At 35.8% G+C, this 27,417-nt stretch overlaps 3 protein-coding genes across 5 annotated transcripts in view; 2 read left to right on the forward strand and 1 right to left on the reverse strand.

Annotated features, from left to right (window-relative positions):
* Positions 1-877: 877 nt before the first annotated feature.
* On the reverse strand, positions 878-5,269 carry LOC100853036 (uncharacterized). 2 transcript variants are annotated; one of them, XR_785080.3, is made up of 3 exons: positions 4,728-5,254; positions 1,525-1,943; positions 878-1,248 (listed from the first exon to the last, which is right to left on the reverse strand). XR_785080.3 is itself a non-coding variant. In XM_003635036.4 (2 exons), the coding sequence occupies exons 1-2, from the start codon at positions 5,174-5,176 to the stop codon at positions 1,679-1,681; spliced, it is 714 nt and encodes a 237-aa protein (XP_003635084.1). In that variant the 5' UTR covers positions 5,177-5,269; the 3' UTR covers positions 878-1,678. The 2 variants fall into 2 exon arrangements, 1 of the variants encoding a protein (XP_003635084.1); XM_003635036.4 differs by having other exon boundaries at positions 878-1,943; positions 4,728-5,269.
* Positions 5,270-6,588: 1,319 nt separating this feature from the next.
* On the forward strand, positions 6,589-15,901 carry LOC100248028 (phosphoglycolate phosphatase 1A, chloroplastic). Its single transcript, XM_059738404.1, has 11 exons — positions 6,589-6,910; positions 8,340-8,407; positions 8,635-8,727; positions 8,809-8,880; positions 9,637-9,708; positions 10,858-10,917; positions 11,108-11,160; positions 12,196-12,293; positions 14,361-14,460; positions 15,387-15,490; positions 15,580-15,901. Exons 1-11 carry the CDS (start codon positions 6,649-6,651, stop codon positions 15,684-15,686), a joined length of 1,089 nt encoding a protein of 362 aa, XP_059594387.1. The 5' UTR covers positions 6,589-6,648; the 3' UTR covers positions 15,687-15,901.
* Positions 15,902-17,795: 1,894 nt separating this feature from the next.
* LOC100265191 (CMP-sialic acid transporter 2) overlaps positions 17,796-27,417 on the forward strand; it is a 31,402-nt gene continuing 21,780 nt past the window's right edge. Inside the window, exons 1-6 of one of the 2 annotated variants that reach the window (XM_059738403.1) lie at positions 17,796-18,065; positions 18,177-18,359; positions 19,414-19,530; positions 21,211-21,267; positions 21,971-22,048; positions 22,290-22,334. In XM_059738403.1, coding sequence (XP_059594386.1) covers positions 18,198-18,359; positions 19,414-19,530; positions 21,211-21,267; positions 21,971-22,048; positions 22,290-22,334 — 459 coding nt within the window. In that variant the 5' untranslated portion in view covers positions 17,796-18,065; positions 18,177-18,197. The remainder of the gene's footprint in view (positions 18,066-18,176; positions 18,360-19,413; positions 19,531-21,210; positions 21,268-21,970; positions 22,049-22,289; positions 22,335-27,417) is intronic. The other variant, XM_059738402.1, reaches the window with a different exon arrangement.

The raw sequence follows: 27,417 nt of genomic DNA on the forward strand, positions 1-27,417 counted from the left end.
TATTTTCCCTTCAAAAATAAAAATAAAATAAGTGGCGACTCCAACTTTTTTTCAAAAAATCAAATTTTCACAAATAAATAAAAAGCGAGTCTCGCCGATCGAGTGGGGACGCACGTGAAAAATGCGGGTCCACACAAGGATGAACACACTCCTGAGTTTGAAACAGTGCAGATGCTGTATTCTATAAACAATGGCTTAAAACTAAGCAACTTATAAAGAGCAAGGATGAACACACTCTTGAGTTCGAAGCAGTGCAGATGTTGTATTCTATAAACAATGGCTAGGAGCTTATATCTCTTGCTCTCCTGGCCAAATGGAGCCATCACCCATATTTATTGGAACTCTTTCAAATAATCTCTTGTGAAAAATATCCAGTAAAGCTTTCAAGAGTAAATACTCCATAGTCTAGACAAATCCAGAGTAACTTATCTTTGGAGAACTCCACACTAACCTGGATGCTTCTAGAATGTACTACAACAGTCACAAAGAAGCCCCTCTTGGGGTTAGTTGCAGTTTGTCCATACTTTGCCATTTTATGACCATCTCTAGAATCTTCCACACTAGTACAAATCTAGCAGTGAATCCTCTAGATGAAATGCCAATGTAAACCCACCTTCCTGTATAGATTAATCTCAACAGAGCAATAAACAAAGGTTCAAGGTTCCAACAAAGGTAAAAACCTACAGTGGGGAAAGGATGAATTTCATACATACATATGCATGTGCGTATTTGAACAATGAATAAAATTTGGATATTGAAATTAATATCAGTGGAAATATTGATGTCAATCTTACATTAAAAAATATCAACACGTTTTAAATATTTTATAGCTACTGGATGCCATATCAATGTCAAACTGTTCAAAAATAATTTGATGGAGATGTCTTTTTTTCATTATTTGTATAGGCAAGGAAAATGATTATAGAGTGCCAAGCAAAAGGTGGCACAACCCATGTACATAGGAAGATAATTTGATAGAGATGTCAGTGTATCAACAAATATGTAATTGCATGGTTCCAAGTACCCAAACAAGTTTTAAAGTTAAATTGGGTTTCTTAGTAAAAACTCATGCTAAATCATCATGTTCAGAATTCCAATATGGATGCTTAAAAATAACAAATATTTCAACCTCCCACAGGAGGGTGCATGAACCACTTTGTTCATGCACACCATTCCATTATGATTCATCCCAATATGTTGTATAAGCCCACAAGCTGAGTCCATGCATCTTGTCCCAGTTTCCACCGCCTGAAAAATGATTTGGGAGACAGAATATAAGAGTACAACTGCTATATCAAGATGAAATGGAAAGCATTGTTTTGTGGGATATCATGTACATAGAGCCACCTTAAGAAATACTTCAAGATAGCGAACGTAGGAGTAAGAAAGATTATGAACAGGGATAAGTGTGTGCACATGAGCTCACAAAGGTTATAATTTCGAAGCAATGAGGAAAAGCAAATAGCATTATATATCAAGACAAGAGTGACATATAAGCGAAAAACACATGAAGGAATTAGGCACCTTCAGTAAGCACAGAGCTGATGCTCGAACCACAAGTCTCATGACCCATCCAAATCTTCATCTTGCACCATCCAATCAGAGACCTCATAGCTCAAGATCATGGCATCTGCCTGCTTCACCAATGGTTAACATTCTTTACACAGAAAATCTTTACTCAACATCCTGTCTCCTCTTTAATCTCAACCTTATTTACAGATGCTCTTTGTGCAGCTCTTCTTTTGGTTTGGATTTGATGGACATATTCTGCAACTATGACATGGAACTTGGGAGCAAGCTTACTTGATGAAGCAGCATTAAGACCTGCCTTTTTCAGGGCATTGTTGACCTGTCTTTCAGCCTTTTGAAAATGAATAGGGCAGAGAGAAGGAACAGTGGATCTTAGTATTGGCTTCCCACAAAGAACAGGTCCTGCCTGAACACTGAATAGGAGCAATCACAGAATTAGGAGGAAATTTATAATACACAGAAGATACCTACCACAGCAAATATTGAACAAAATGCTTTCTAAAACTGAACAAAAAATATATATTGGATATATAAAAGGAACACCAATCCCCAAGACAACAACAGCAGAAACAAGAGAAAAGACACAAAACTACAAAAAAGCTCATGGCTCCCCAACTTTATTTATTTATTTATTTCCTTTTTCTTCTGTCCGCATTGGGACTTGAATTTGGAACCTCCCATAAACCCACCCCAAGCAATAACATCTAGAAAAGAAAGCCTCTCATGCTCATAGTGGCCTTCCACTAAAATAAAGATTTGAGTAAAATATTTTCAGCTTCAGATCCCCCTGCTCCATCCTTTCAAATCCTCCACTTAAGCTTCCTCCATAAACACCAGACCAAAAGATAATTAATAGGATTAGGACCTTCCTCCACACTACATGATTTCTTTTAGCAACAAAACTACCATGCCAGCTCAACAGCACTTCATTCACTAAAAGAGGCAAGAACCTATGAAACACCATAAAAAAATAATAATAAAAATAAAAAATAAAAAAAATAAAAGTAAGGCCCACAAACTATTAGCAATCCAACAATCATGTCTATGTAACTCACGATTCTTCAAACCTTTTGGGGATCAGAAAGCACCTAGCACTGTTTTTAGATTTTTAGAAACTTCATACTTTATTCAACTATTTCGAGATCCTTCTCCAAAGATAAGTTACAAAATATACAAGCCTTTCTCCTTCACCCCTCTTCCTATGACTTAAATAAGCCTAGTTTCAGAGTTCTCAACAGTGGAAACACCATGTATGCAACAGGTATAATTTTCAGAGATTATAGAGGACCCTCATGTTGCTCAAATGGCTTTCACCTGGATGATATCTCAGTGCCTGTGTGGAAGGATTTGCAACGAGAAAAGGCTTATAATTAAAGGAGTATCAACTCAGAAAGACAAAAATAAAGGCTATGCCAGTGCTTAATGGTTTGGAAGGTGAACAGAAGGTTCCTAGGACAGAGGTAGGGGAAAAAACACTTGGATTGACATACACACTGGGAAGATAACTCAAACTGATCACTCAGCATATTAGGGTGATGGAATCAAGAGACTATTTATTATAGCTCAACGGTGGATGGCAGAACTGTGATAAGATTTTGGCCTAATGCACCCCCATGATAGAAACAATCTATGCACATATAGGCATGGAGTTTGGTCCAATAAAAGTACAAGACATCCAATATAGAGACCTCAAACAAACAAATCAACTCCAACACAGGTTGCCCAGAACATCCTCTAATGAGCATACATGCTACTGAATCTAACAAAAATGGCAGTGCTGTAAAAGCAGTGTCCTTGCCACAAAGAATAAGAGTATCCATCAGAATAAAATGCTCAACTCTGGTAATAATTAGGATGAAAGACAATCATCAACCACTGGCATGTTGAGAGCAATTAATCATGTGGTTGATCTTAATTTTCCAAATTCATAGTCAACAAGTTGGTTGGATTTACCAAGAGGGACTGGATGGCATAATCTATTTAATCTTTGACTCTTCAGTTGCATGGTATGCAAGTTGGGTTGGTCTCTGTTACTGCTATTTTTTTATTTTTTCCTGATAGGTGGTCTCTGGTAATGCTATATGTAATAAGATACAGGAGTACATCAGAAGTAGAATAGCAAAAACTCTACTGTGAGCTTTTTAATTTTCCAGGTGAATCTAAAATTCCAATCAAAGTGAAAAGACAAAGGACCCTAAACTTAGAGCTGGGTGTATAACAGAATTCAGCATGGATGTGCTGTTTGCAAACTGTTTTTTTCCTGATAGGAGCTAGTTCCACTATAACTATTGATGAGGCTTAAAACTATAAAACTCACAGGTTGGAACATCTTTAAAATTACGTCTTGTGTGCATCTTCTGGTGGAAATTTAAGGTTCAAAAACAACAAAACATATCCATCTCAATTAAACCCTCAAATCCCTCAAAGAACTAACACATATTTGGTAAGGATTTTGTGTTGCAAATGGTAATTACCAATTTTAGCGTCAAGGGTGCAGACGCTAGTCTTTATGTTATCTTGGGTATTTTTATGGACTAGAAACAGAGGATATGCCAATCCTTACCCTAGTTTGAAGTTTGAACCCACACGAAATCATTAATTAAGGTTTTCACAACCATTAAAGAACTTCTGAGATTAAAGGCTGAGAAAAAGGTTTGTCTGTTTCTTCCTATAGCAATGACAGTCCATTCCAAATTCCGTTCCGAACATACAAATTACAGAGAAAAAGGCTAAAGAACCCAAAACCATCTTCATGACAATCAGACAACAGTGTTCTTTTCCATCATTCCTCTAAGCAAACAAGCAAGCAAATCTTTGAGCTACTTAAGCCAAGTTTTTCATTCTTGTAGAAAATAATTAAAAGCCAAAAATGCCCCAATTTCCTCGGTGACTAAACATCTTGAGAAAAAGTTCAAATAAGCAAAACCTCTTAATTACCGATATTCACGTTAGTTCCGGTGAGTGTTTCATTGTTTTAGACCAAAAAAACACAAAACACACACAGGTTCAGTGTTCCTTCCCTCTATTTTCTCGTCAACCAAACAAATAATGAAAAAAACCAAAACAAAAACAAAAACAAGCAATTTCGTTTTAAAAAAGACAAAAAAGCCCAAGATTTTTCTTCTCCTGTATTTTCCTTTCCATGACTTCCCCCAAATTTCTAACCTACCAAACAAAAAAAATGAAATAATCCAAACCTCTTGATCACAAAGGAACAGCCCTTGTACAGCTTCTGCTTCGAATCAGACAATATGTGAGGGTGACAGAACCTCGTCAACGCCATGGCCTTCGATTTACACCCCGAAACCGCACATCGCTTCACATCAAACCCATTCTCCCCAATCCCTAACCCTAACCCTAGCTTCCCATGACCGTTGAGATTCTCCCCAGTCCCCTCAACACCCTCACCCTCCCGCTTCTCGTCCTCCTGGAACGCGCTCCTACCGTACTTCCAGTAGTACTCTCTGTATCTGATTTTCAGCTCCTGCATCAGAGACCAGTAGTGAGCTCTGTAGCACTTCGCAAGCTGCTTCACTCTGCGAGAACGACGTCGTATCACCTCCTGCCGTGTGAGGTACCTGGAGCTCGAGAGGACCGCGTCGGAGACGTCCGCCGCCGCGGACGGAGTTGCGTTGGACTCGGGCATGGTTGACTCAGTGAGTCGACGGTGGTGGTTGTGGCCTGTGCGCAGTCGTGATCCTCTGTGTCGCGAGTGCACTTTATAGAAAGAAAGTTACCAAAGATGGGCGGTGTCAATATTTCGAATTTTTTATTTTTTATTTAATTTTAATTTTTTTAAATATTTAATTTAAATTTCCCACCAATTATAATTATTATCATACAAAAAATATAGGTTTTTTTTAATGATTAAAGTGATAATGAGCCAGAATTATTCTCTCTATTAATTTAAAATATTAATATTATTTATAATTTTTATAAAGTATTTAATTATTTAATTCTTTATTATTGCTATAGAAGTGCGGTTTATTAGTGATTAATAATAAATACCATTTTTTCGAATGATAAATACTAATAGAAGATTATAACAAAAAAAAAATTATATAAAAGTCCGAAAAAATGGCTTTCAATTAAGCATGATAGACTTATTAGCTCAATAATACAATTCCTATAAAAAGAAAAGTACTAAAAACAACTAGGAAAAGTTTGGTACTTTTGAAAAGATTACAAGTACAAAAACATTAACAAAAATGAATGATGAGACCCAAATTGGCAAACAAGTAGCCCGTGAGGCACAAATTGATCAATGGTTAATTAAAGTTAAATAAAAAAAATTTAAAATAAATATAATTACGGTATAATTAAAGGTCAATTTGGGATCAATCATTCAAAATAAATTATGTTTTTATATGCATATTTGTCAAATATTATGAGAAGATAAAATATTGCTTTTGTAGACAAAATGAATTTTCATGAAAATTGTTTTTACGAACTATTTTCAATTTTATAAGAATTATTTTTAAAAATAAAAATTTTAAAATATTATCAAACAAATCCTAATTCTAATAAATGTTCTTTAAAATTTTTTTATTTTTAAGAATATAAACAATTTTTTAATTTAGAAAATAAGTTATATAAACTCATGACATAAAATAGATTTTTTAACATGTTTTCAAAAACAAATTTGAAGTGCTTTTAATTTTTTTTATTTTTTATAATATCATAAATAATAATGGTAAGAATAAACAATATTTTAAATTTTTTTATCATATATATATATATATATATATATATATATATATATAATATCTTCATAAAAAGTAGAAAAAACTATTTTCCATATTTAAATAAAATTTTATTTTTTTGAATTTCAAAATTTATTTTAAAAAACTGTTTTCAAAGATGTTCCCAAACATGCCCTTACATTTTCCTTCATAATGTTTATTATTTTAATTATGAAAGATTCAAAAGTAAAATCAATTCCCAAAAAAGACATGTTGGTAAAAAGGAAAAGGAATAATTTTGAAGAAAAAAATTTAAAAAGAAAAAAAAAAGGATTGGATAAAGAAACAGTGTCCACTGAAATTGCCACGTCAGCACAAACCCAACTCATGAAAACCCCAACTGCAAATTAACAGAAAGACCAACCACCTGAAAACCATGCTCAGCTGCAGCAGCCACAGCAGCAGAGCGACACTCTCTGCTTTTTCCCACTTTCTCCCCACAACTTCCCCTTATTTCAATTTCTCATCCCTCTCCCCCAAAACCTTTTCACCCACGCCCCTGAATTTCGGATGGCGCGCCGCCACCGCTCCTAAGCCCAGAATGGCCTCCACTTTCCCCGCCAGAGCCTCCGCCCAGCCCCTCCAGAACGCCGATGAGCTCATCGACTCCGTCGAGACCTTTATCTTCGACTGTGACGGTGAGAGTTCAGCGTGTTTGTGTTGGTTTTTGCCTTTTTGGTGGATGTGTTGTTTTTTTGCTTTGTTGGGTTGATTGATTTGTGTTGTACTTTCTTTTGGGTTTCTTCGATTTTTATTTTTTGAATGTTTTGTTGTTTTCTTGAATGATTTCTCCTGGGGTTTTTTGGGGTCTTGGTAAACACCTCAGAAATGAGCTTTAAACACTGATTTATGGGAACGATGTTCCTACTGATATTGGCATTTGGTTTGTCTTCTTTGTCGATTAAGTAGTATCTTTCTTTATTGGATTTTTTTTTTTCGTGGGTGGGGGGTGGTTGATTTTGTGTGTATTTTGTTGTTTTTATTGAATGCTTTCATAAGGGAATTTCCAGGATTTTTTATTTTATTTTATTAAGTTGGACTTCAAACTACTAACACATTTACCTAAACAAGTGTTGGGAGGATTGGATAGGCAAAAAAAGGCTTCTCATAGTGAATGGACTTCACAAATAGCTTTGGTAGACTCAATGATGTGGGTTGCATTTCATTTGTAAAATCAAGGGCCCCTGTGCTATGCATCGGTTACATAAGGTATTGGTGGCAGATAAGATCACTTTGTGGTATATAAATTAGAGTGCCTTTGTGAGTGATTCTAGAGAGTGTTTCTAACATTTCTAACACTTGAATGATAAAAATTTTCAAGTATTAAAAATATTAAAAGCGCTCCCTAGAATCACTACCAAAGGGGTTCTTAATCTTGCTTGGTGATTAGTGTTGGAGAGGCAAACCCCAAGAGTTTCTCAGGCGAACAAATCATTTTCCATTATTTTCTTATGATGGGGAAAAATTATAGTTTTAGACTAATTCGCCCTGTGAACAACCATGGCTAATATCACAAGCATGCAGCATAATTTTTGGGTGTAGACGGAATAGGGTGTATTGGAGGTAGCTATGTCTGTTCTCAAAGTCTCCTCTGACATTCCTTGATTGTGGTCCAAACCAGGCTGTAATGGCATTTGTTCCCAGACAATAAAGTACATAAATGAATGAAGATTGCCAATTTAATGAGTGCATGCTCTAATTGGAACATGAAGGGAACTATTGAATTTAAGAGTAAATATTTTGACACCTCAATGCAGCCCATTTGGTTGTTTCCACATACTTCTCTACAATGCTATTGTTGCTTTCTGAACCGTGTCATCAGTGCCAAGGTTTTCGATAAAAGGCAATTCTTAGAATGCTGCAAAATGAAGCTTGGATAGTTTACCATTTTCTTTTACTGGGAATCAGATTTTAATACATTGATGTCCTGAAAGTTTGAGTTCAGGTTATCAAATGTAAGTTTGCATTTCTCTCTTGTATTAAGGGGGTGGGCGTGGAAGGGAGGGTTCATGTTTATAAAAATGATCTAATAAAAGATTTTTATGATTATTAAATAATATTTTGCAGGAGTCATATGGAAAGGGGATAGTCTGATAGATGGAGTCCCAGAAACTCTTGATATGCTTCGGTCAAGGGTATGTGACTGTAGACCCATATGCATTTGGATATGCATATAATCTAATTATGTATTTTTTTTTTTTAATTTATGCATGTGTATTTTTGTGTGTGATTGTGTGCATGTGTATTTGTTTCGGCTTAACTTTGAAATGACTATGGTCTTGTAGCAATCCTTTTGTCTTTGACAATAGGAATCACCTCAAAATAGGGACACAATTGCATTGTTTTGTTGCCATGATTTCAGGGAAAGAGGTTAGTTTTTGTTACGAACAACTCAACAAAGTCCAGGAAACAGTATGGGAAAAAATTTGAGACACTTGGTCTTAGTGTCAGTGAGGTTAGTTCATTAATTTTTTTCCTTTCTATATTCACTAAACTTTGTGAACCAGTACTTCAAGCTACTAATGAATTGTTACAGGAGGAAATTTTCGCATCATCTTTTGCTGCTGCTGCTTATCTGAAATCAATTAATTTCCCAAAAGATAAAAAGGTAATTATGGTGAACTTGTTCCCCTGATGAATAGTAAAAATTGAACCAGCAATGTTGGATCCAATTCACTATGCCTGATAAGTTTTTGGAATTCATGCTTTTCATTATAAGCCATCTATTGCCTTAGCTTGTGCTTCAAATTTATCCTAAAACTTCAGTCTTAGCAGTATTATTTTATTATCAATGTGCTCAAGTTCATTTTACCTGCCAAATAAATTGGATATATAATAATATTGGGTTGTTTTTGGTGAATATACTAGTTTTTTTTTTGTGTAAATCCTGGGACTTAATTTGCTTGTGTAGAACATTGACAAAAAGTAAGAATAATCATATTAAGAAACATAAGAATTTAGATCTTCTAGTAGTCTGCAAAAAAATGAGAATTCACTTTCTGAGAATTAAGCTTTACATAAAGGTAATACTAACCGTTTGTATAGTTTCATGTAATGACTAAATATTCCTCTCACATAGTGTTTCTTTTTGTGTTCTCCTGTTTATCTTTTCTTCCTACACAAACTTAAGTACCCTGAATTAGCTTCTTAGAGTTTCAACTACTTTTTAAGTTTTGTGGCTATATTATTTTTTTTATGTATGATATCATATAACAATATCATCATCATCTTCTTCTTCCTCTTCTTCCTCTTCTTCTTCTGCTTTTTAAATTGCTCTGATGTTCTACTCCCTTCTATATCTCTGCAGATGTGATCATGGAATGTAGATGAAAAAGGACTAAACTTTTAGCTGGGCATTTTGTAGGTTTATGTGATCGGTGAGGATGGCATTCTGAAGGAGCTTGAGCTTGCTGGATTTGAGTACCTTGGAGGACCGGTATGCATAGTTCCTGCCACTTTTGCATAATGGCGTGAAGTGTCCTTTTTTATTCAGCATAACTTACAAACACATTGCTATTAGTAGGCGTAATTTCTCTCCCAGCAGTTTTTGTTTATATTACTAGGATCAAGCTCTGTACTGGTTTTCCTGAGTCTGGAATATGGTCGTTTGGGTGAAGCTCTTCACATAATCTTCACAGGACAAATTTATATGATACATAATGGACTGACTCCAAAGTCCAAAGAAGTGGTTTTCTGAAGAAGATTCTCTCCAAGTTCTTTTTTTTTTTTTACTAAAAGTTTTAGAATATTCTTTGCTTATTTCCATGGAAGAATTCTTGCAAAGCTACGTCCACATATGTTCATGCTAGAGAAATATGCTAGTTCATTGTGACAAACACATAAAATGTGGTAGGACTCATGTCCAGTTGTGAAATGGCTGTTGGCTATCTCCATCTTATAATGGACAGAACTGAAGTTGTGTGTCTAAACTAGAGACATCCTTTTGGAGTGCTATGTACCCAGAGAATACTGATCAACTTGAAAAGAATAAACAATGATGGGAAAAAATCTTTGTGGAGTTAAAAAATGTCTGCTGAGTGAGCCAATCGACAAGGGGAAATGAATGAATGACAAGAGAACTAGAAAGCAAAGCAATGATTGTCATGGTGAATGATGTAAAAGAAAAAGTTCATTATTTATTATATTATTGAGGTTCAATTTCATAAAACTCCCTTGTTTTTTGTTGTAACATCAGTAACCTACTTTCTGGTTTCAAGATATCAATGATCTCCCTTGTGGTGAGATCAGTCTCACTAACCCCCCATGTGTGATGTGTGTGGACAAGCTCTGGTGGTCATTGACATATAATGAGGCTGACAATGCAGTCAACTCCTCACTATATGTGTGTAAAACAGTCTTTCTCTATCTTCCACCACCACTACCAAATCTCTTTTGCTGTATGCATTATGTGTGTGCCTGAAAAATCAAACGCACAAACAATTTCCTGGCTAGTAATGATGTTCCATATTCATTTAGTTAGAAATTAGACTGGTAAAAATATCTTGCTTGATATTGGCTAGCCTACTACGACCTTTTTTGAAGACAGGAGTACTTTTATTATGTGTAATGTTTTTGTTTTCTACAGGAAGATGGTGGAAAAAAGATAGAGCTAAAGCCTGGGTTTCTGATGGAGCATGATGAGAATGTATACTTCTAGTCTTTCTTGCTTCTAATAGTTTGAATTCAGGTTTTTGGGGACTTTAAAAAAACACTAAAAACTCTGTTAATTATTTATCATTTGTGTATTCTCTTCCGGAACTTTAAATTGACTATATACAAGTTCTGATGGTTTCATATCTTAATTATACTCAAGAAGTTAGTTCTTTTTCATTTAGGTTGGTGCTGTTGTGGTCGGGTTTGATCGTTATTTCAACTACTATAAAATTCAGTAAGTTCTGTGGTTTTCAGTTCATGTTTTTTTGTTTCATTTTCTGGGCAACCTTTTATATATATATATATATATATATATATATATATATATATCAGAAACAAAATATATATTGATAGTTGTAAAGTTGAAGAGAAGGATGAGAGGTCATTCCCATAAAGTACAAAATCTTATCAAAGTAAGACTATACTCCTCCACTGTACAAAAAGTACTGATAAAAGTATGTACAAAATATCTCAAAAACCAAAATCAAACTCTCTTTAAATATCTCTAACCCTCTCAAACCTTTTTGTAATCCTAGTTTGCCTTTTCCAAGTAAATGTTCTTCCATGAAAAGGATTCATTTTGAACCTTGAAAAAAACATCAAAAGCCCTAAAACTGATGGTAACCGTCAAATCAAAGGCATGCAACTCTTTAAGATTGTAATAGACCACCATGTTTCCCTTGCCAACAGCCTCAGTAGCTCTCACTCTAGGTGGCCCCAGCCCAGGTAGCCTTGTCTGTAGCGGCTCTCATGGTAGGTAGCCCATTTCTCTACTTTTTGCAATCACCATCAATCTTGATCCTAGTAATTCTTTCCATGACTTCAAGTTGGGATGTGAAACCTTATCTACTACCACATGTTTGGCTAATATCTTAACTTAAGACTAATGGAACAAGTCAAATCAAAAGCATATAACCTTTTAATATCACAGCATGATAACAGTATTCAATAATTGAAAAGACATGCCTTTTAAACTTTGTTTTGGAAGGGGCTTAGATTACATGCCAATTTTCCCAATTATTGTCAAAGAACCAGTGCCAATTTCACAGGGACCATCTGGAAATGTTGAAAATCAGGCCATTTTGTCATTCTATGTCTTATCTTCCTGACTTGTTCTTAAAGAATCACTGCTACAGTAAATGATAAAAAAACTTTTTTTTTTCCTCTAAAGCTATAATCTTATCCTAGACACAACTGGTGCCCAGATTCTTTTGGTCTTGCTTAATGTCAATGATCACATTTTTTTCTTCTTATTTTTCTCTTAATGAAGGTATGGAACACTCTGCATACGTGAAAACCCTGGGTGTCTTTTCATTGCTACAAATCGTGATGCTGTCACTCATCTTACAGATGCTCAAGAATGGGCAGGTTTACTTCTCTCCTCCCTTTACTTTTTTTGTATTTGATAAAATCATTTGCCACTTCTATGAAGATAATTGGATTTGTTTCATAACATAAGGAGAAAAAGCTGCTGTTGCAATGGTGAATTTATAGTGCTTGCTATATAATAACCTAGATTTCAAATACAGTCTAGCTCACTGGCTTTTGACCACATAATGTTGGTAAAACTACATTCCAAATGTTATAGAAGCCTTAATAATTACATAGATGATATCAGAGGAATTATTAAAATATAATTTTCTAACGCTTAAGCATGTTGCCTACTGCCTGACAAAGCCAACAGTGAATTAGATGATTCATACTGTATTAACTAAATAAAATGTTGCCTTTCACTTTCTCGGACTATCAAGTGAAATATTACCTGGTTGCTTGTTATCTTTCTCAGCATTGAATTACATGACATGTACTGCCTTTTAATTGCCTGACTGTGAAATTTAATTTGGTTTCTATTTGAGATTCAGTCATGTGTAGACGGGTTGAAGATGTCTAGGCAGGAATTTGAGTTTCTGGGCAAAAGTGCCATGCTAGGTGAGTCTTAATGCACTGATAGAGCAACCAAACTTCCAATGGTTTTCAGATTGAACATAATTTCACTTCATGACATCTTGATGTAGCAAAGTCAAAAGTCAATGTGGCAAAGTAGGAATTTCAGGTTGCTGCCTCAAAAACTATGAAGAGTTGTCTACTATTTATAAAGCAAAATTGTGTAAGGTCTTTAAGTCGCTTACCATTTCTCTGATGCTTGACAAACTTCTAAGATGCATGGTATCTTGAATTAGTCTTCCAAATGAAAGGGCATTGATTGAGTTGGGCATGTCATTACATGGAATTCAATAAGAATTAGTGACAGAATTACTAATATATTTTGGATTCAAAATCCTAACTGGGTCAAGCAACCAACTTAGTTAAAGAAATAGAGGTGGAAATAGATAGAAATGAAACCCTCCAAGAACCAAGCTTTTGGATCAAACAACCAACACTGACAAACAAATGAGGAAACAAAGTTCTTTAGAAGGTTGAACCTTCAGAAATTGAAACTTTCATACCATGTTAAACTACCACTTCCTCTCTGAATCTTCTATAGAACTAAGACTTTGATGCCATGTGAAGTACTAGTTTCCGCAGAAGCTTTTGAGTAAGTGGTAATTTAATGTGAACTTTCTTATGGAACCAATTAACTTAAGCATCACTTGGATATACTTCTTGTTTTCTATTTTTAAAAACAGAAAATGATAGTAACCTTTATGTAAAATTCAAAAACTCTTTGAATTTTACTTTAAAAAGATAATAACTTTTAAAAACTATTTTTAAAAAAAAAATTGAGATATTAAAAAACTTTCGCTACCTCAAATTTAAAAAATTTTAAATTCATTTTTAAAGCCATAAGGCAAGTTCACGCTCTATAAGAGTTACTATTTTTATATAGAAGTTATAACTATTTTTATTTGTAAAAACATAAACAGGAACTGTATCTAAATGAGCACTTGGTTATTGGAGTGGCTCACTGTTTGCTTTTCTGTTTTTCTCGAGTTCTGGTTTGCTCTACTTGATACTCAATATATCTGGTCTGTCGGGTATACCATTATTCATTGTTCTATGTTTCTTGTGTTTTGGTAGTTTGGTCTGGATTTTATTTCCTTATCTTGTGCTATACTTAGAACTAGTGCCCATTTATTTTGCATCAGGGGAATGAATAGCTAAGGTAACGTGTCAATGATGCTTTATGGATCTAAAATATTGTTTCATTACACACCTTCAAAACCATTTACTGCAAAGACATTACTGAAATTATGCTTTGGTGTCGCAATTCTTGGAACTAGGCTTAGAGTTTATTGTCAAGATTGTTAGAATGCATTACTGAGTTTTCTTTACCAAGATTATGCCAAAATTCTGATTTATGAAATAGGGTATTTGCTGCAAACAAAAGAGAATTCATTTTCAGAGAAAACTCACCTTGACATGATTTATTGACATTCTATTATATTTTCATTCCATTCTTTACCAAAAAGCACTATAATGTCTAGCTGATTTCAGGTGGTGGTTCTATGGTTGGTGCCCTTGCTGGATCTACTCAACGTGAGCCCCTGGTTGTGGGAAAGCCCTCAACTTTTATGATGGACTACCTAGCAAATAAGTAAGTCTCTGAAATTCTGTACTTCTTCTCTGTTCTTCAGATGCTCATTATCTGGGCCAGATCATGCATCCACTTTGATCTCTGCACTCATTATGGCTGCTAATTAATCATGCATTTTCTCCAGTAATTTGTTGTGCCTTGTGCATGATTAAAAATAAGGGAAACATTATAGTAAGAGAGAGGATTTTGATGGTAAGCATCTAACCAACACATACAAATAAAGAAAAGGTAAAAAAAGAAAAGTACTAATGTCAAATCATGAATAGGTTAAGGTGTTTCGATATTTAGATAATATATTAGCAAAGTTGGTCAGATCAAACAAAGTAATTTAGATTTCTACCTGCAACTTTGATGACCCCATTAATGTTTGCATACATATTCCAATAAACATACATGCAATTATAACAAAAGAAAACAGATAGTATCCTCATTAAGGCTTCAGTTGGACCAGTGTCCTAACCATGTGTCATAGGGCTTCAGTAGGACCAGTACCCTAACCCTGTGTTGTAGGGCTTCAAAGGCACTGTTCTGAAGAAGTTTCTGAAGGCATTCACTTCCATATGGTGTACCTAGCTTCCTCAGATAATCCATATTAGTAAAATGCATGTGGGAGGACTTGAACCTGAGACCTACCATAAAAAATGGTTAACAGGATCATTCTCTCAACTTTGTACTTGTTGCCTAGATGCCTACCTAACAGAAAGTGTTGTACTTAGACACCTACCATCAAAACCCACTCTCTTAGCATAAATAAGTAGATAGTGGAGAACTTGAACACAAGACCTATAGTTAACTCGGTTATGGTATCCTGTTAAGCTATTAATTTTCCTAAAAGCTTAAGCTGTTATATCATGCTCCAACATAAACAAATCAGATTCTATGGATTTTCTCTTTGATACTAGTCTTATCGGTTTAACCAACACCAGGTTTGGCATTCTCAAGTCACAAATTTGCATGGTTGGGGATAGATTGGACACTGATATTTTGTTTGGACAAAATGGGGGTTGCAAAACACTACTCGTTCTCTCAGGTAACTAGTTACTTAACATGTCTGTCCCCTTTCTGACTTCACTTTGCTTCATGTATCATCTACTACAGGTCTTCCTTTTCTCTTTGTAGGTGTTACCTCATTGTCAATGCTTCAAAGCCCCAACAACTCCATACAACCAGATTTTTACACCAGCAAGATCTCAGATTTTCTCTCCCTCAAAGCTGCAACTGTATAAACAGTCGACCATGTCAACATTTTTATAATATCGTCCCTAGGGACCGTCTATAATTTGTATCTCATCCAATATAACTGCATACGTATAAAACCCCATTCAAATGTCCATGTATTTTTTTATTGACAATGTCATAAGAAGAACATGAAAAAAATGGCAGGCAGATGTATGCATTAGCTTCTGAAACTCAAGAAGAAATATATGATATATCCCACACACATTCATCCTTGTTTGGAAGGTGGGAAAAAAGGGAGAAGAGAATGTGGAATCTTGAAATGGTTAAAATGGTTATAAGATTCCTGCACTCTCCATGTCCCCTGGCATCTTTCTAGTAACCCCATGAAGCATGATCCCAGGCAGCCTAAAAAATTACACACACATCTGCCTACACCTCTTTGTCTTCTTTTTAAGTTTCTTTACACATATATATAATATATGATGAGTTGTCCTTTATAATTATATTAAATAACTAGCAATAATGTTAAAAGCATCTAAGGTGGGGAATGGATATTATACTGAGCTCAAAATCTAGGTCTGTAAATCATATGATCAAATCTAGATCATTGAATGAAAAACAAAGAAACAAGTGAGATGATACCAAAGTAGAAAATAATGAAATCATTTTCAAAATATTTTATTGGCCACACAAATTGAAAACGTTCATTATAATTTTTCAAATTAATTTCTTAAAAAAAAATAATTTATATTGTATTCATTACAATTAAAGAGATCTCAATATTTAATCCGTTTACTTATTAAATAAAAATATTTGATTAATTTATTGGATGATACTTGATATCACAATTAAGTTGATATTTCTTTTGTCAGTGGGGAAATTAAGGGTTTGTTTTTCAATATTTTTTAAAATAATTATTATTTAAAAAAAAATATATCTTTGAAAAATAGTTTTTAATTGTTTCCAAGACTAAAGTTTTGTCTCATAATTCAAGCATGAAAAACGGTTTTACAAATTTATTCTCTGTGAAAGTATGGTTATGTAGAATGCAAAAGTTCTTGAAGCATATTCTTTATATTCTCAATGGTTAGGCCCTTTTAATATCTAGAGCCTAGACCAAAAAGGGTATGATCAGTGGGTCCTATGTTTAGTAAGAGGCAAGCCAAAACCTATTGCTAAATTGGAGTTATGGAAGTTAAAGCAAGACGTTTGATGTGACGACATCCATCCCTATGAACGTATCATATATCCTACTCCATAAATCATGGTAATATGAGTAGGGTGTTACTTCAGTAGGGGGAACACCGGTTGACTTTTGCCAATAAACGTGCCTATTGTCATAAGAAGACATTGGTCGGCAACACTAAGTGAAAAAAACTTAAATTTATTCTAAAAGTGAACCTATTTTGATAATAACTTTTTTTTTTAAGTTTATTAAATATGTTTTTTAATTATATTTTAAAAAACTAGTGGTGTCTTTCAATAATTATTATCAAGCATCTCCTAACTTTTTATGACACTTGACATTATATCTATTGTGATGCTTACTATCGTAGATCAATGAGATACTCATTTTGATGCTTTCAACTTCGAATTTTATGAATCATCATTTTTTTTAAATGCAATATAATTTTAATAAGTAAATAAATAAACCATATTAATAAAATCAAACAAAAATGTCCCAAAGAATATAGAAAATACAAGTAATAAAAACCGAGAATCTTAACTAATTTATAAAATCTTTTACGGCTAGAGATCGACAAAAGGTTATAGGAAAAAGTTGATCAAACATTTTTTTTTTTATAATAGAGATTTTTGGTTTTCTTCTTTCATAATACCCAAAATGCAAGTAAGGGGTAACTCTACAAACCTTATTAGAGGAAAATTTCAAACTTTTTCATATTAAAATCATTTAGATTTCTTAAAATGATATGATTTGAGTGTTGTGAATCGACCGTTGATCCCAAACCTCCCCACACCCAGGGTTCAAAAGCGGCATTATTGCATATCTTAGGCTAAGAATTTATTTAATCATGCCATCTAATATGCCCTTTTTTTTTTCTTTTTCATTTTTTCCAAATATAATTTTATTAAATATTGGTGAAAAAAAACGAAAAAGAAAATAGTAAATAGCATATTTCAAACAGTTTCAAGTAAAGAAGAATAAATACTTGTCCAGAACCGAATCAGTCGGGGAAGAGTTGACAATAAATCGACTGATCAACTGTGATTTTGCTGAGAAATTTGAATTCAAAAGCACTGAAACTCAACTCAGCCCCAATCTATGTGGACTGCGCCAGATCCCTAATTCCTCCAATTCCATTCAGATCCAACTCCTCCGTTTTCTCTAAACCCTCTCTAAAACCCACCCCTTTCTTTTTTTCATTTCCTTCAGTTTCCCACTTGGGTTTCTGTATCCATTACTGGTACGTGAAATTTTATTGGTTTCTGCATCTGGGTGCCCTGAATTCAGGCTTTTTGCTGCAAAAAGTCCAAGTTATTGTTGTGGGTTTTGTATGTTTCTTTTGGGGTTACAGGAGTGACAGGTGGTGGTGAAGATGGCAATGACGGAATGCAGCGTCTGCCATTCAAGATTCACAGCCACTGCTTCCAAGACCGTGTCAAAGGCATATGACAGGCATAGGAGCGACATCTCCTCCAAATCACGTGCCCTGAACATCCTTCTGGTTGTGGGCGATTGCATCTTGGTTGGTCTACAGGTGATCATTCTCCTTCTCGGTCCTTATCATATATCAAAATTTCGTTGATGTTGTGAGAACTCTGAATGTGATTATGTGGTTATATTTATCATATCTTTTCTCAAAATTTTCTTGTCCAACACCAGCAATGTCATTCTCATATGTTTCCTTTTTCTGCTTAATTTTGAGTCTAGTGAACCTAATAATCATTGTTGGCTCATTTCCCATCCCGGGATTATTGATAATTTAACATTGTATTAGAGAATTGGTTGCTCAAGGTCACTTGCGGGCTTGCAGCATGTTCAGGTCCTCACTAGCTTTAATTAAGATTTTCACAGCTAAAATGACAACTAAGTGTTGGGAGAAAATCCAAGGGGCAATAACACACAAGAAGAGCACTCGCCAAGGTAGCCCATTTGCTTAGGGCAAACACTGGGAAGTATGGTCCTAGTAAGTGGCACATGGTCATAGGTTCGAATCCTACTACTGATGATACCCTGAATTTACCTGGTGCTGGTTATTGCTGGGCGGTCAGCACCACGAGATTTGGGTCTTCATGAAGAGTCTTAAGAGCTTGACCATGAAAGGTTCCTTGGTTATCAAAAAAAAAAAAAAAAAACGCACACACACACACAAGAAGAGCATACACAAGATTTAGAGTGGTTCACTCTCAATGTGAGAGCTACATCTACTTTGTTGTTGTAGATTTTCCACTACGATGAAAGAGAAAAGTACAAGGTATCTGATTCACACACCCTCTCTCTAAAAGATGGTTACCCTAATAATCCTTTATATAATACAAAATTTAGAACAGATTATTGCATTGTAGAATGCCTAAAATACCGCTTAAAAAATTAGGCTCAACACTAAGGCATACTACCTCGCTACACCTCGGCTGCTTGATAATGTGATGATGTCATGTGCTGACACAAGATGAAATCATGCTTCACAGGATAGTAGAAGGAAGTTAGTTAAAAGTGGCACAACTGCCATTTTTCTTTTCTATTAAGATATTTTTTATGCAATTACGCTTTAATATTCATTATTCCTTTTTCCCTTTCATGGTCTTTGGCAGCCTATATTGGTATACATGTCTAAGGTGGATGGAAGCTTTAAGTTTAGTCCTATAAGTGTTAACTTTTTGACAGAGGCAACAAAAGTGCTGTTTGCAATTATGATGCTCTTGTTCCAGGTACTCTTTTAGTTCTTTAGCAAATTTTATTCAGTTTTCCTCTTCTTTTTGGGTGTCAATTACTTGTATTCCATGTACATTCACAGTTTGGAATAGAGAAAGTCTTGGGACTTAAAAACTAGCGGCTCATTAATAGTTTTAAAAAATTTCACTATCCATTGCAAACTATACTATTAAGTAGGTCATTGTGATTCTATAATAAGTTAGTGGTTCTTTGAGTAACATGGTATAAGTACTCCAACTTGCTTTGACTAATTTAAAAGAAATTAAAATGACATAGAAAACTCCTTGTAGCAACAATAGGAAGAAAGAAAAATAGAAAGGGAACAAAGAAATGGTGAATGTGGAAATAAGTACTAGTCATGGGATAGAAATATTGTCTTGGAGGCATGGCCTAGATCATAAGATAAGGGGGAACATGTGTTGTAGATGGTACACTCATGGTCAACAAAAATTGCCTTTGAGTTACTAACTTTGAGTTCAAGAAAAATAGCAATTATGTAGAGAAATTCATGAATCTCCATAGAATCCTGTTGTATCATTTGGTTGATAAGCACTGCAAACTTACTATCTTCATGAGGTTTACAAGAGCTTCTCTCTTTAGCTTCTTCAATAGCCTTCAGGACCTGGAGTGGCTATACTCTTTACTCTTTTCTAGTAAGTAGGGAATTTTCATAAAGAGATTCCATGGGGATGTACATGTAATATACAATAATCACCCAAAAAAAAAAAAAAACCATAACAAAAGAAGCAATAATGAACCCCTTGCTTCATGTACTGTTGATAATGGCAATACAATTCATAGAAGATCTAGTTACTTATCAAAAAAAAAATTCATAGAAGATCTAGTACCCTCGCTCATGGCTTCTACCTTGCATAGGTATAATGATCCCAAAACTTTCAGCTTCCATCCTGTTATCTCTACCCCCCATATGTTATCATATTCCGCTCCCTCCAAATACACCATGATATGACAAAGTGACCTGTCCTTTAAACTTTCTTTCTAAGCTTCTTGATAAGCTTTTTGTGCTGACAAGCTACAACTTCTGGTGCTTTCCCCAGGAGGACCTTGTCTACTTAAAATCTTTAAAAGATTATGGACCAAATATCCTGAACCAATGGACAATGCCAGAGCAGGCGATTAGCCGTCTCTTCATCCATTTTGCATATACAGCTTCAATATGGGAAAGTCATTCCTTTCCTTGAAGTTAATCAATAGTCAGGACATGGACTGCCGCCAAATGAAATATGCAACTTAAGAGTAGTCATGCTGGGGTACACAGGACTATCAGAATCTCTTCAAGTTCATAATCCGAGTCCCCCCCCCCCCCCCCCTGCAATCTAATTATAAGAAGTGCTAATCAGAAATGTTCAATGATCATTAACCTTAACATTATTTGAGGATCTTGGGGGATTGAGTTCCTGGCTTTTAGGCCAGGCTCTATGTTGAACGGCCTTTATATCCAGGCCTGGAACTTGTGATATATGCAAGATTGCTAATTTTTTTTTGGTTTGGTGGGTTCCTTGGCCCATGGCCATTCCCAGAGCTGGGGGAAATGCACTTTTGGACTTCTCTAGATGTTTTTTTTTTAACATTTTAATGGATTCAAGTTTAGAGAACAATCTTTTTGTTTTGTTATTGACAACACTGACTCTCTCTATCTCTTTCAATTCCTGCAGGCTCGGCATCAGAAAGTTGGAGAGAAATCCCTTCTCTCTATTTCTACATTTGTGGAGGTAAGAGAGTTCTGCCACTGCATTTATGGTTTTTTGTATGTAAGATGAAGTTAAGAGACTATTCTTTTATCATTGAAGTGACTTGAAATCTTATGAACTTTCCGTGGCTTTGGGCTGTTTGGGAATTTTTTTGAAAACAATTCTCTGATGTTTTCTAAAATAAAAGTCTGTTTGGGAACTTGGATTGTTCTCAACCTATTTTTTGTGTTTCCAAATATTTCTTAAAATTAGCTTTTATATATAGTGCTTTATTTTCCATCATTCTCCATATTTATACAATTATTTTTTGAAGTAGCCCCTAGGAAATAAGTGATAATAATTGAAAACAATTAAAATATGTTATCGGAAAACAATCAAAAGAATTGCTTTCTATTAAAAAATTACGAAATTTGTTTTAAGAATCGAAGGCTATTTTTAAAAATAGTTCCCAAAGGGGCTCTTTGTTTCCATTTTAGTTTTTAACTCTACCTTTCTGTTTTGTTGCTCTTTTAAACTTGAGTTCCTCATGTGCTAAGTGCTAGAATAACTCTCAAAGTTTTTAATTCTTTATAATCTCAATGATGTCCTTTTCTTTCTTGTTTCCTGATCTCAATGTGGTCATTTCATACAAAGTTGCCAAAGACTAGGACCGTAACTCAACCCTCCCTGACCTCTGCTTTGGCAAAAACCTGCAGTGCATAATAGCCCTTTTTCCCTCTTGCAGGCAGCTCGAAATAATGCGCTTCTTGCTGTTCCCGCTCTCCTTTATGCTATTAATAACTATCTAAAGTTCATCATGCAGGTGTAGTCATATTATATACTTTTACAATTTTCTTTTACTATTCCTGCACCTATTGCATGTTGTACATCTTTCAGTATTTCATTTCTCTTAACTCAGCAAGAAAGATAATTCATAAGATGTGGGTTTTTCCTTCATTGACTTTGTTAAATTTTTATTTATTACTGGAAACCTTTTGAATAGTTGAGTTCTGATGTTTAATCTCAGTTGATGCTCCATAACAGTAGTTGTACTTCCTGTGCAGCTTTATTTTAATCCTGCAACTGTGAAGATGCTGAGCAATCTGAAGGTATCTTATTGCATGTTATAACTAGCAGTTAATAACTCTTTATGACATACTTTATAGTCAATGGTTTCAATTTTCAAAATTCTAGTTTGTCACATGGGCGGTGCTTGTCACTAGATGCCCTTACCATTGGTTAAATGTGTTGAGACTGTCAAGAATATTTATTTAGCCAACAATGCTTACTGGCACAAATTTGGTAGTACAGTGATATATTTTTTTTGAGACTTGGTAGTTTCCTCAAAATTATGAATGCATGTTTCTGGTATGTGTGTAATTCATGACGGCATTACAGAGAGAAATTTATTTCAACCAAGGACTGTTCTTTTCATTATTCTTTAAAGAATAATACCTTAATCTTTTTTTTTTAATAAATAATTTGTACTACTTATTTTGTTATGTTTTAGATGGCATGATGATCCAATTTATAGTTTCCCAAGTTTTTTTGCTTATCATTCCTTTTGTGCTATGTTTCATCGTGGGGCAGCAAACAATTTGTGTTCAATCTTAAGTAGATTCATCTTCCTATATTGTTAAATCAAGCACACACTTACCATGTATATACAATACAAATAGTATTCCTTGATATTTTCTCAATTTATTCTCTACGAAGATATTGTCCACCTATGTATAATGCCAAAGTTCTCAAAGTATTCTCCATATGTTTAATTGTTTCTAGAATTAGAAGAGATCTATTACGAGAAGGATTTATCCACGAGAAAATCTTAGCAGTTACATCCAATCACAAACTACATGAAAGTTGCCCTTTTTCATGATGATTTATGTGGCTTATGTTTCATGAAGATGTGGTCCTTCGAAAGACACTTTTAAGCCCATTTTGTGGAGGGTGGGAGGGCGACAATAAAATAGCACCTTTTGGAAAAATTGGGGAATTCCCATTTTTTATGGAAAATAAAAGTAAATAAAAAATGGCGAAGTTTTTTGAAGTGGAGAAAAAGGCTTTCCAGGTAAAGTTTGAAGGTTCCAATGGAGGAACTTGGATCTCAATAACATAGAGGAGTCGAGGGTTTGTTGTCTCAATAGGTTTTGGAAAGGAGGAGTTGGAATGGTTGTCGGAGCATTTGAAGAAAGCGGTGGAGTTGGAGGCTTCCAGGGGTTTTATTCGAAAGATTAGGGGCAAGACTAAGACTCATTTGATGGAGATTTGTTTCAATAGTAGAGGGAGATCCATGAAAATTACAAAATTTGTTACAAAGAGGAAACCCTTAATTCTAGTTGTTCTTGAGGGTGTTAAAGGCAATGGGTGGGAAGCCCTTAGGAAGGCGATTTCTTCAGTGCAAGATTTTTCTGATCAGCTGTAAGAGCCTTGAAGGAGACGATTGAAGATTCTCAGGCGAGTAAGGGCATTTACAGAGGATGTTGGTCCTATGCAGATGTGGTTGCAGAGGAAGGACCTAGGAACGGAGCTCTGTTGCCAGTTGGAAAATGGGCCAGAGCTGTAATTTGTGAAAGTAAAGGAAAAGTTCAAGATTATGTTTATGCAGGAAAAACTATTGCGAGGATGATGGGTACGAAAGGAATGGTGTCTGTAATCCCTATTTCCGCTTACAAGGGGTGTTTCTTTGTGGATTCTGCAAGGAGAGTTGATTGGTTCCAAGATCAGGGGAGTTTAACAGTGAGAGGAGGGTCTATTTTTCTGAGGAGATGGTCGCCAAGAGAAAATATGGTTGTATTTGGAAAATTCAGAAGGGGTTGATTAGAACTAAGAGGTCTTCCTTTTCATTTGTGGGACGATGATCAGTTGAGATACATTTTGAAGAAGTGGGAGAAGGTAACAAAGGTGGCACGAGACTCTTTGAAGCTTGTAGACTTGTTGAAGGTAAAGTTGTGGGTGGAGATGCTTCCAAATGTCGTGCTACCTGCGTTGCTAGAGGTGGAAGATGGGGCTTGGTCATTCACGGTTGCAGTTTCAGTCATTGGAGAAGATGAAGAAGACAACCTTTTCAGGTCTGAGTCAACCCGTAGCAAGGATGAGTTGATGTCAGCGGGAGGTTGTGTCTCTCAGAGGCCAAAGAATGCTGTTGGGCTACGTGGTATCACTAGGGATAATGAGTGCTACAACTTGAGGCCTCTTCCTCGATCCCGTTCTTGTTTTTCAAGTTCAAATTTGGCTTCCAAAAGGGAGAAAGGCTGGGGAGGGAGTCTCTTGGGCCTAGTGGTGGGAAGCAATATCGGGCCCATTAAGCCAGATGCCTTGTTAAAAGCCCGGTCTGTTAGGGCCTAGTTTGGGGCGAAAAGTTTTGGGCCTCCTGCTGGTCCAATCTTTAATCAAGCCCACGAGACAAAAGCAAGGTCTTCTAAGGGCGGCCCTGAAGCGCTTTCGTCCTCAAAGCTCCAGTGCTCAGAATCTTTTGCAAAGGAGGTCCTGTTGATTGTACACTCTCAAGAGTCGTCAAAGATAAAAGACCCCTCAATCGTCGCAAGGCGCAAAGCAAGAAGCTGGCCTCTATGCCTTAAGGTGTCGCCTTTTGCACCAAAATGTAAACTAGATGGGGGTGCTTCAGTGAAAGCAAATCTAGCCATTTTTTGGGGCAGTTTAGTCTTCAATCAGGGCATTATTTCTCCCGTTCCAAAAATTTCCCAAGATTTCACCATGGAGACAGAGGGAGACGAAGGGCTTTTGCGTTGCAGTTTGGCAAACAAAGTGTGTCTTCCTTTCTCAGCTTTCTTTGAGAAGGGCCATCCTTTGGCTGGGGCTTTTGTTCCAAAATCTCTTCCCGTCTACTCTGTTTCTGTTTTTCACTCTTTTCGGTGCCAACCCATTTCTTTGATTCCATTGGAGTCAAACTTTGTTTCTCAGGTTGTTCCCTTTTCGAATTTTCCTGGTGATGAGTTTAGCCGTCTTGTTAGCGTGCCCATTTCGGAAGGTGTGGCGTCCCCCTTAGAAACCTCTAACCAAAATCTTAAAGATTGTTCTTTCCTTAGGGAACCACTTAGTAGCCCAGAGGAGCTTTGCGTCTCAGGTAGGGTTTCGTCCCCAGAGCCAAAACCTCCCAACCTCCTGTTGGAAGGTTTTCAGATTGAGGGCCTCATGCCTAGGAAGATGGTCAAGGTTCAATCGGTTTTGAAGAGTTTGAGGATTGGAATTGTCAAAGATAATGGAAAAGGTGCGGCAGTAGAGAGTAGGAGTACTCTTTTAGCGGACAAAGTCTATTTTAGAAGGAAGAGAAAGACTGTTTGTGGAATCCAGGGAGAGGCTTAGGTCTGGTTGCAGTTTGTGCTGGGTTTTTTTGTTTACATGAAGATCTTAAATTGGAATACAAGAGGGTTAGGTTCCAAAAAGAAAAAGGGGATTGTCAGAAGTTTTTTAAGTACTCAAAATCCAGTTGTTGTGATACTTCAGGAAACAAAGAGAGAAATTTGGGATGGAAGGTTTGTGAGTAGTGTTTGGAAGGGAATAAGCGTAGAGTGGGTTGCTCTTCCTGCTTGTGGGGCTTCAGGGGGGATTGTGATTATGTGAGATTCAAATAATTTAAAGTGTACAGAGAAGGTGTTAGGGTCTTTCTCTGTAACTGTGAAGCTAAATTCTGGTGAGGAAGGGTTTTTTTGGTTAACTTCAATGTATGGCCCGAATAAGCCTTTGTGGAGGAGGGATTTTTGGTTGGAGCTTCAAGACCTGTATGGTCTGACTTTCCCAATGTGGTGTGTAGGAAGGGACTTTAATGTAATTAGGAGGATCTTTGAGAAACTGGGTGATTCTAGGTTAACATTCAACATGAGGTGTTTTGACGAGTTTATAAGGGAGAGCGGTTTGTTGGATCCCCCTCTAAGAAATGCGGCTTTTACTTGGTCAAACATGCAAGTTGCTCCTATTTGCAAGAGATTGGATAGGTTTTTTTTTCTTCTGAGTGAGATTCTTTTTTCTCTCAAAGTCTTTAAGAGGCACTTCCTAGATGGACCTCAGATCATAGCCCAATTTGTTTAGAAACTAATCCTTTAAAATGGGGTCCGACTCCTTTCAAGTTTGAGAATATGTGGTTGTTCCATCTTGAGTTTAAGGAGAATTTTAGTGATTGGTGGCAAGAGTGTACGGTTGAAGGTTGGGAAGGTCACAAGTTCATGAGGAAATTAAAGTTTGTTAAATCAAAGTTGAACAACTGGAATAAAGTGGCCTTTGGAGATTTAAGAGAGAGGAAAAATTTCATTCTTTTGGACTTAGGTAGAATTGATCTAATTGAATAAGAAGGGAACTTGAATCTTGATTTGTTATCAGAAAGGACCTTAAGAAGAAGGGAGTTAGAGGATTTGTTATTAAATGAAGAGGTTCATTGGAGACAAAAATCTAGGGTCAAGTGGATAAAAGAAAGGGATTGCAATTCTAAGTTCTTTCATAGAATGACCAATGGAAGGCGAAGTAGGAAGTTCATTAAGTCTTTGATCTCTGAGAGGGGGTGACTTTAAGCAACATTGAGATTATCTTAGAGGAGATTGTAAATTTCTTTGGGAAACTCTACTCCAAACCCGAAGGTGCTTCTTGGAGGGTTGAAGGGTTAAATTGGGTCCCTATTTCTGGAGAAAGTGCGGTTTGATTGGATAAGTCTTTTTCTGAAGAGGAGGTACGATTGGCAGTTTTCCAATTGAATAAGGAAAAGGCCCCTGGTCTTGATGGTTTTACTATTACAGTATATCAAGAGTGTTGGGATGTGATCAAAGAGGACCTCATGAGGGTGTTTCTAGAGTTCCACACCAATGGGATAATAAATCAAAGTACAAATGCGACCTTCATTGCTTTGGTGCCTATGAAAAGCCAAAATTTTAAAATTTCAGATTTTAGACCTATTAGCTTGGTTACAAGTTTATATAAGATAATTGCTAAGGTCTTATCAGGGCGTTTACGCAAAGTCCTTCATGAAACAATCTTTGGGTCTCAAGGAGCCTTTGTTGAGGGGAGACACATTTTGGATGTTGTGCTGATAGCCAATGAAGTGGTGGATGAGAAAAGAAGGTCAGGGGAGGAAAGGGTGGTCTTCAAAATCGATTTTGAGAAGGCCTATGATCATGTGGATTGGGGCTTTTTAGATCATGTGCTAGAAAGGAAAGGGTTCAGCCCAAAATGGAGATCTTGGAT

Source organism: Vitis vinifera, chromosome 7, assembly GCF_030704535.1.
Source record: "Vitis vinifera cultivar Pinot Noir 40024 chromosome 7, ASM3070453v1".
NCBI lineage: Eukaryota > Viridiplantae > Streptophyta > Magnoliopsida > Vitales > Vitaceae > Vitis > Vitis vinifera.

Excerpts from the sequence above, each read along its gene's own strand:
- LOC100853036 (XM_003635036.4), bottom strand. The coding sequence starts at position 5,176 with ATGCCCGAGTCCAACGCAACTCCGTCCGCGGCGGCGGACGTCTCCGAC. Across the intron at positions 1,944-4,727 it reads TGTTCCTTTGTGATCAAGAG|TGTTCAGGCAGGACCTGTTC; the intron begins GTTTGGATTATT and ends GCTCCTATTCAG.
- LOC100248028 (XM_059738404.1), top strand. The coding sequence starts at position 6,649 with ATGCTCAGCTGCAGCAGCCACAGCAGCAGAGCGACACTCTCTGCTTTT. Across the intron at positions 6,911-8,339 it reads CTTTATCTTCGACTGTGACG|GAGTCATATGGAAAGGGGAT; the intron begins GTGAGAGTTCAG and ends AATATTTTGCAG. Across the intron at positions 12,294-14,360 it reads AGATGCTCAAGAATGGGCAG|GTGGTGGTTCTATGGTTGGT; the intron begins GTTTACTTCTCT and ends AGCTGATTTCAG.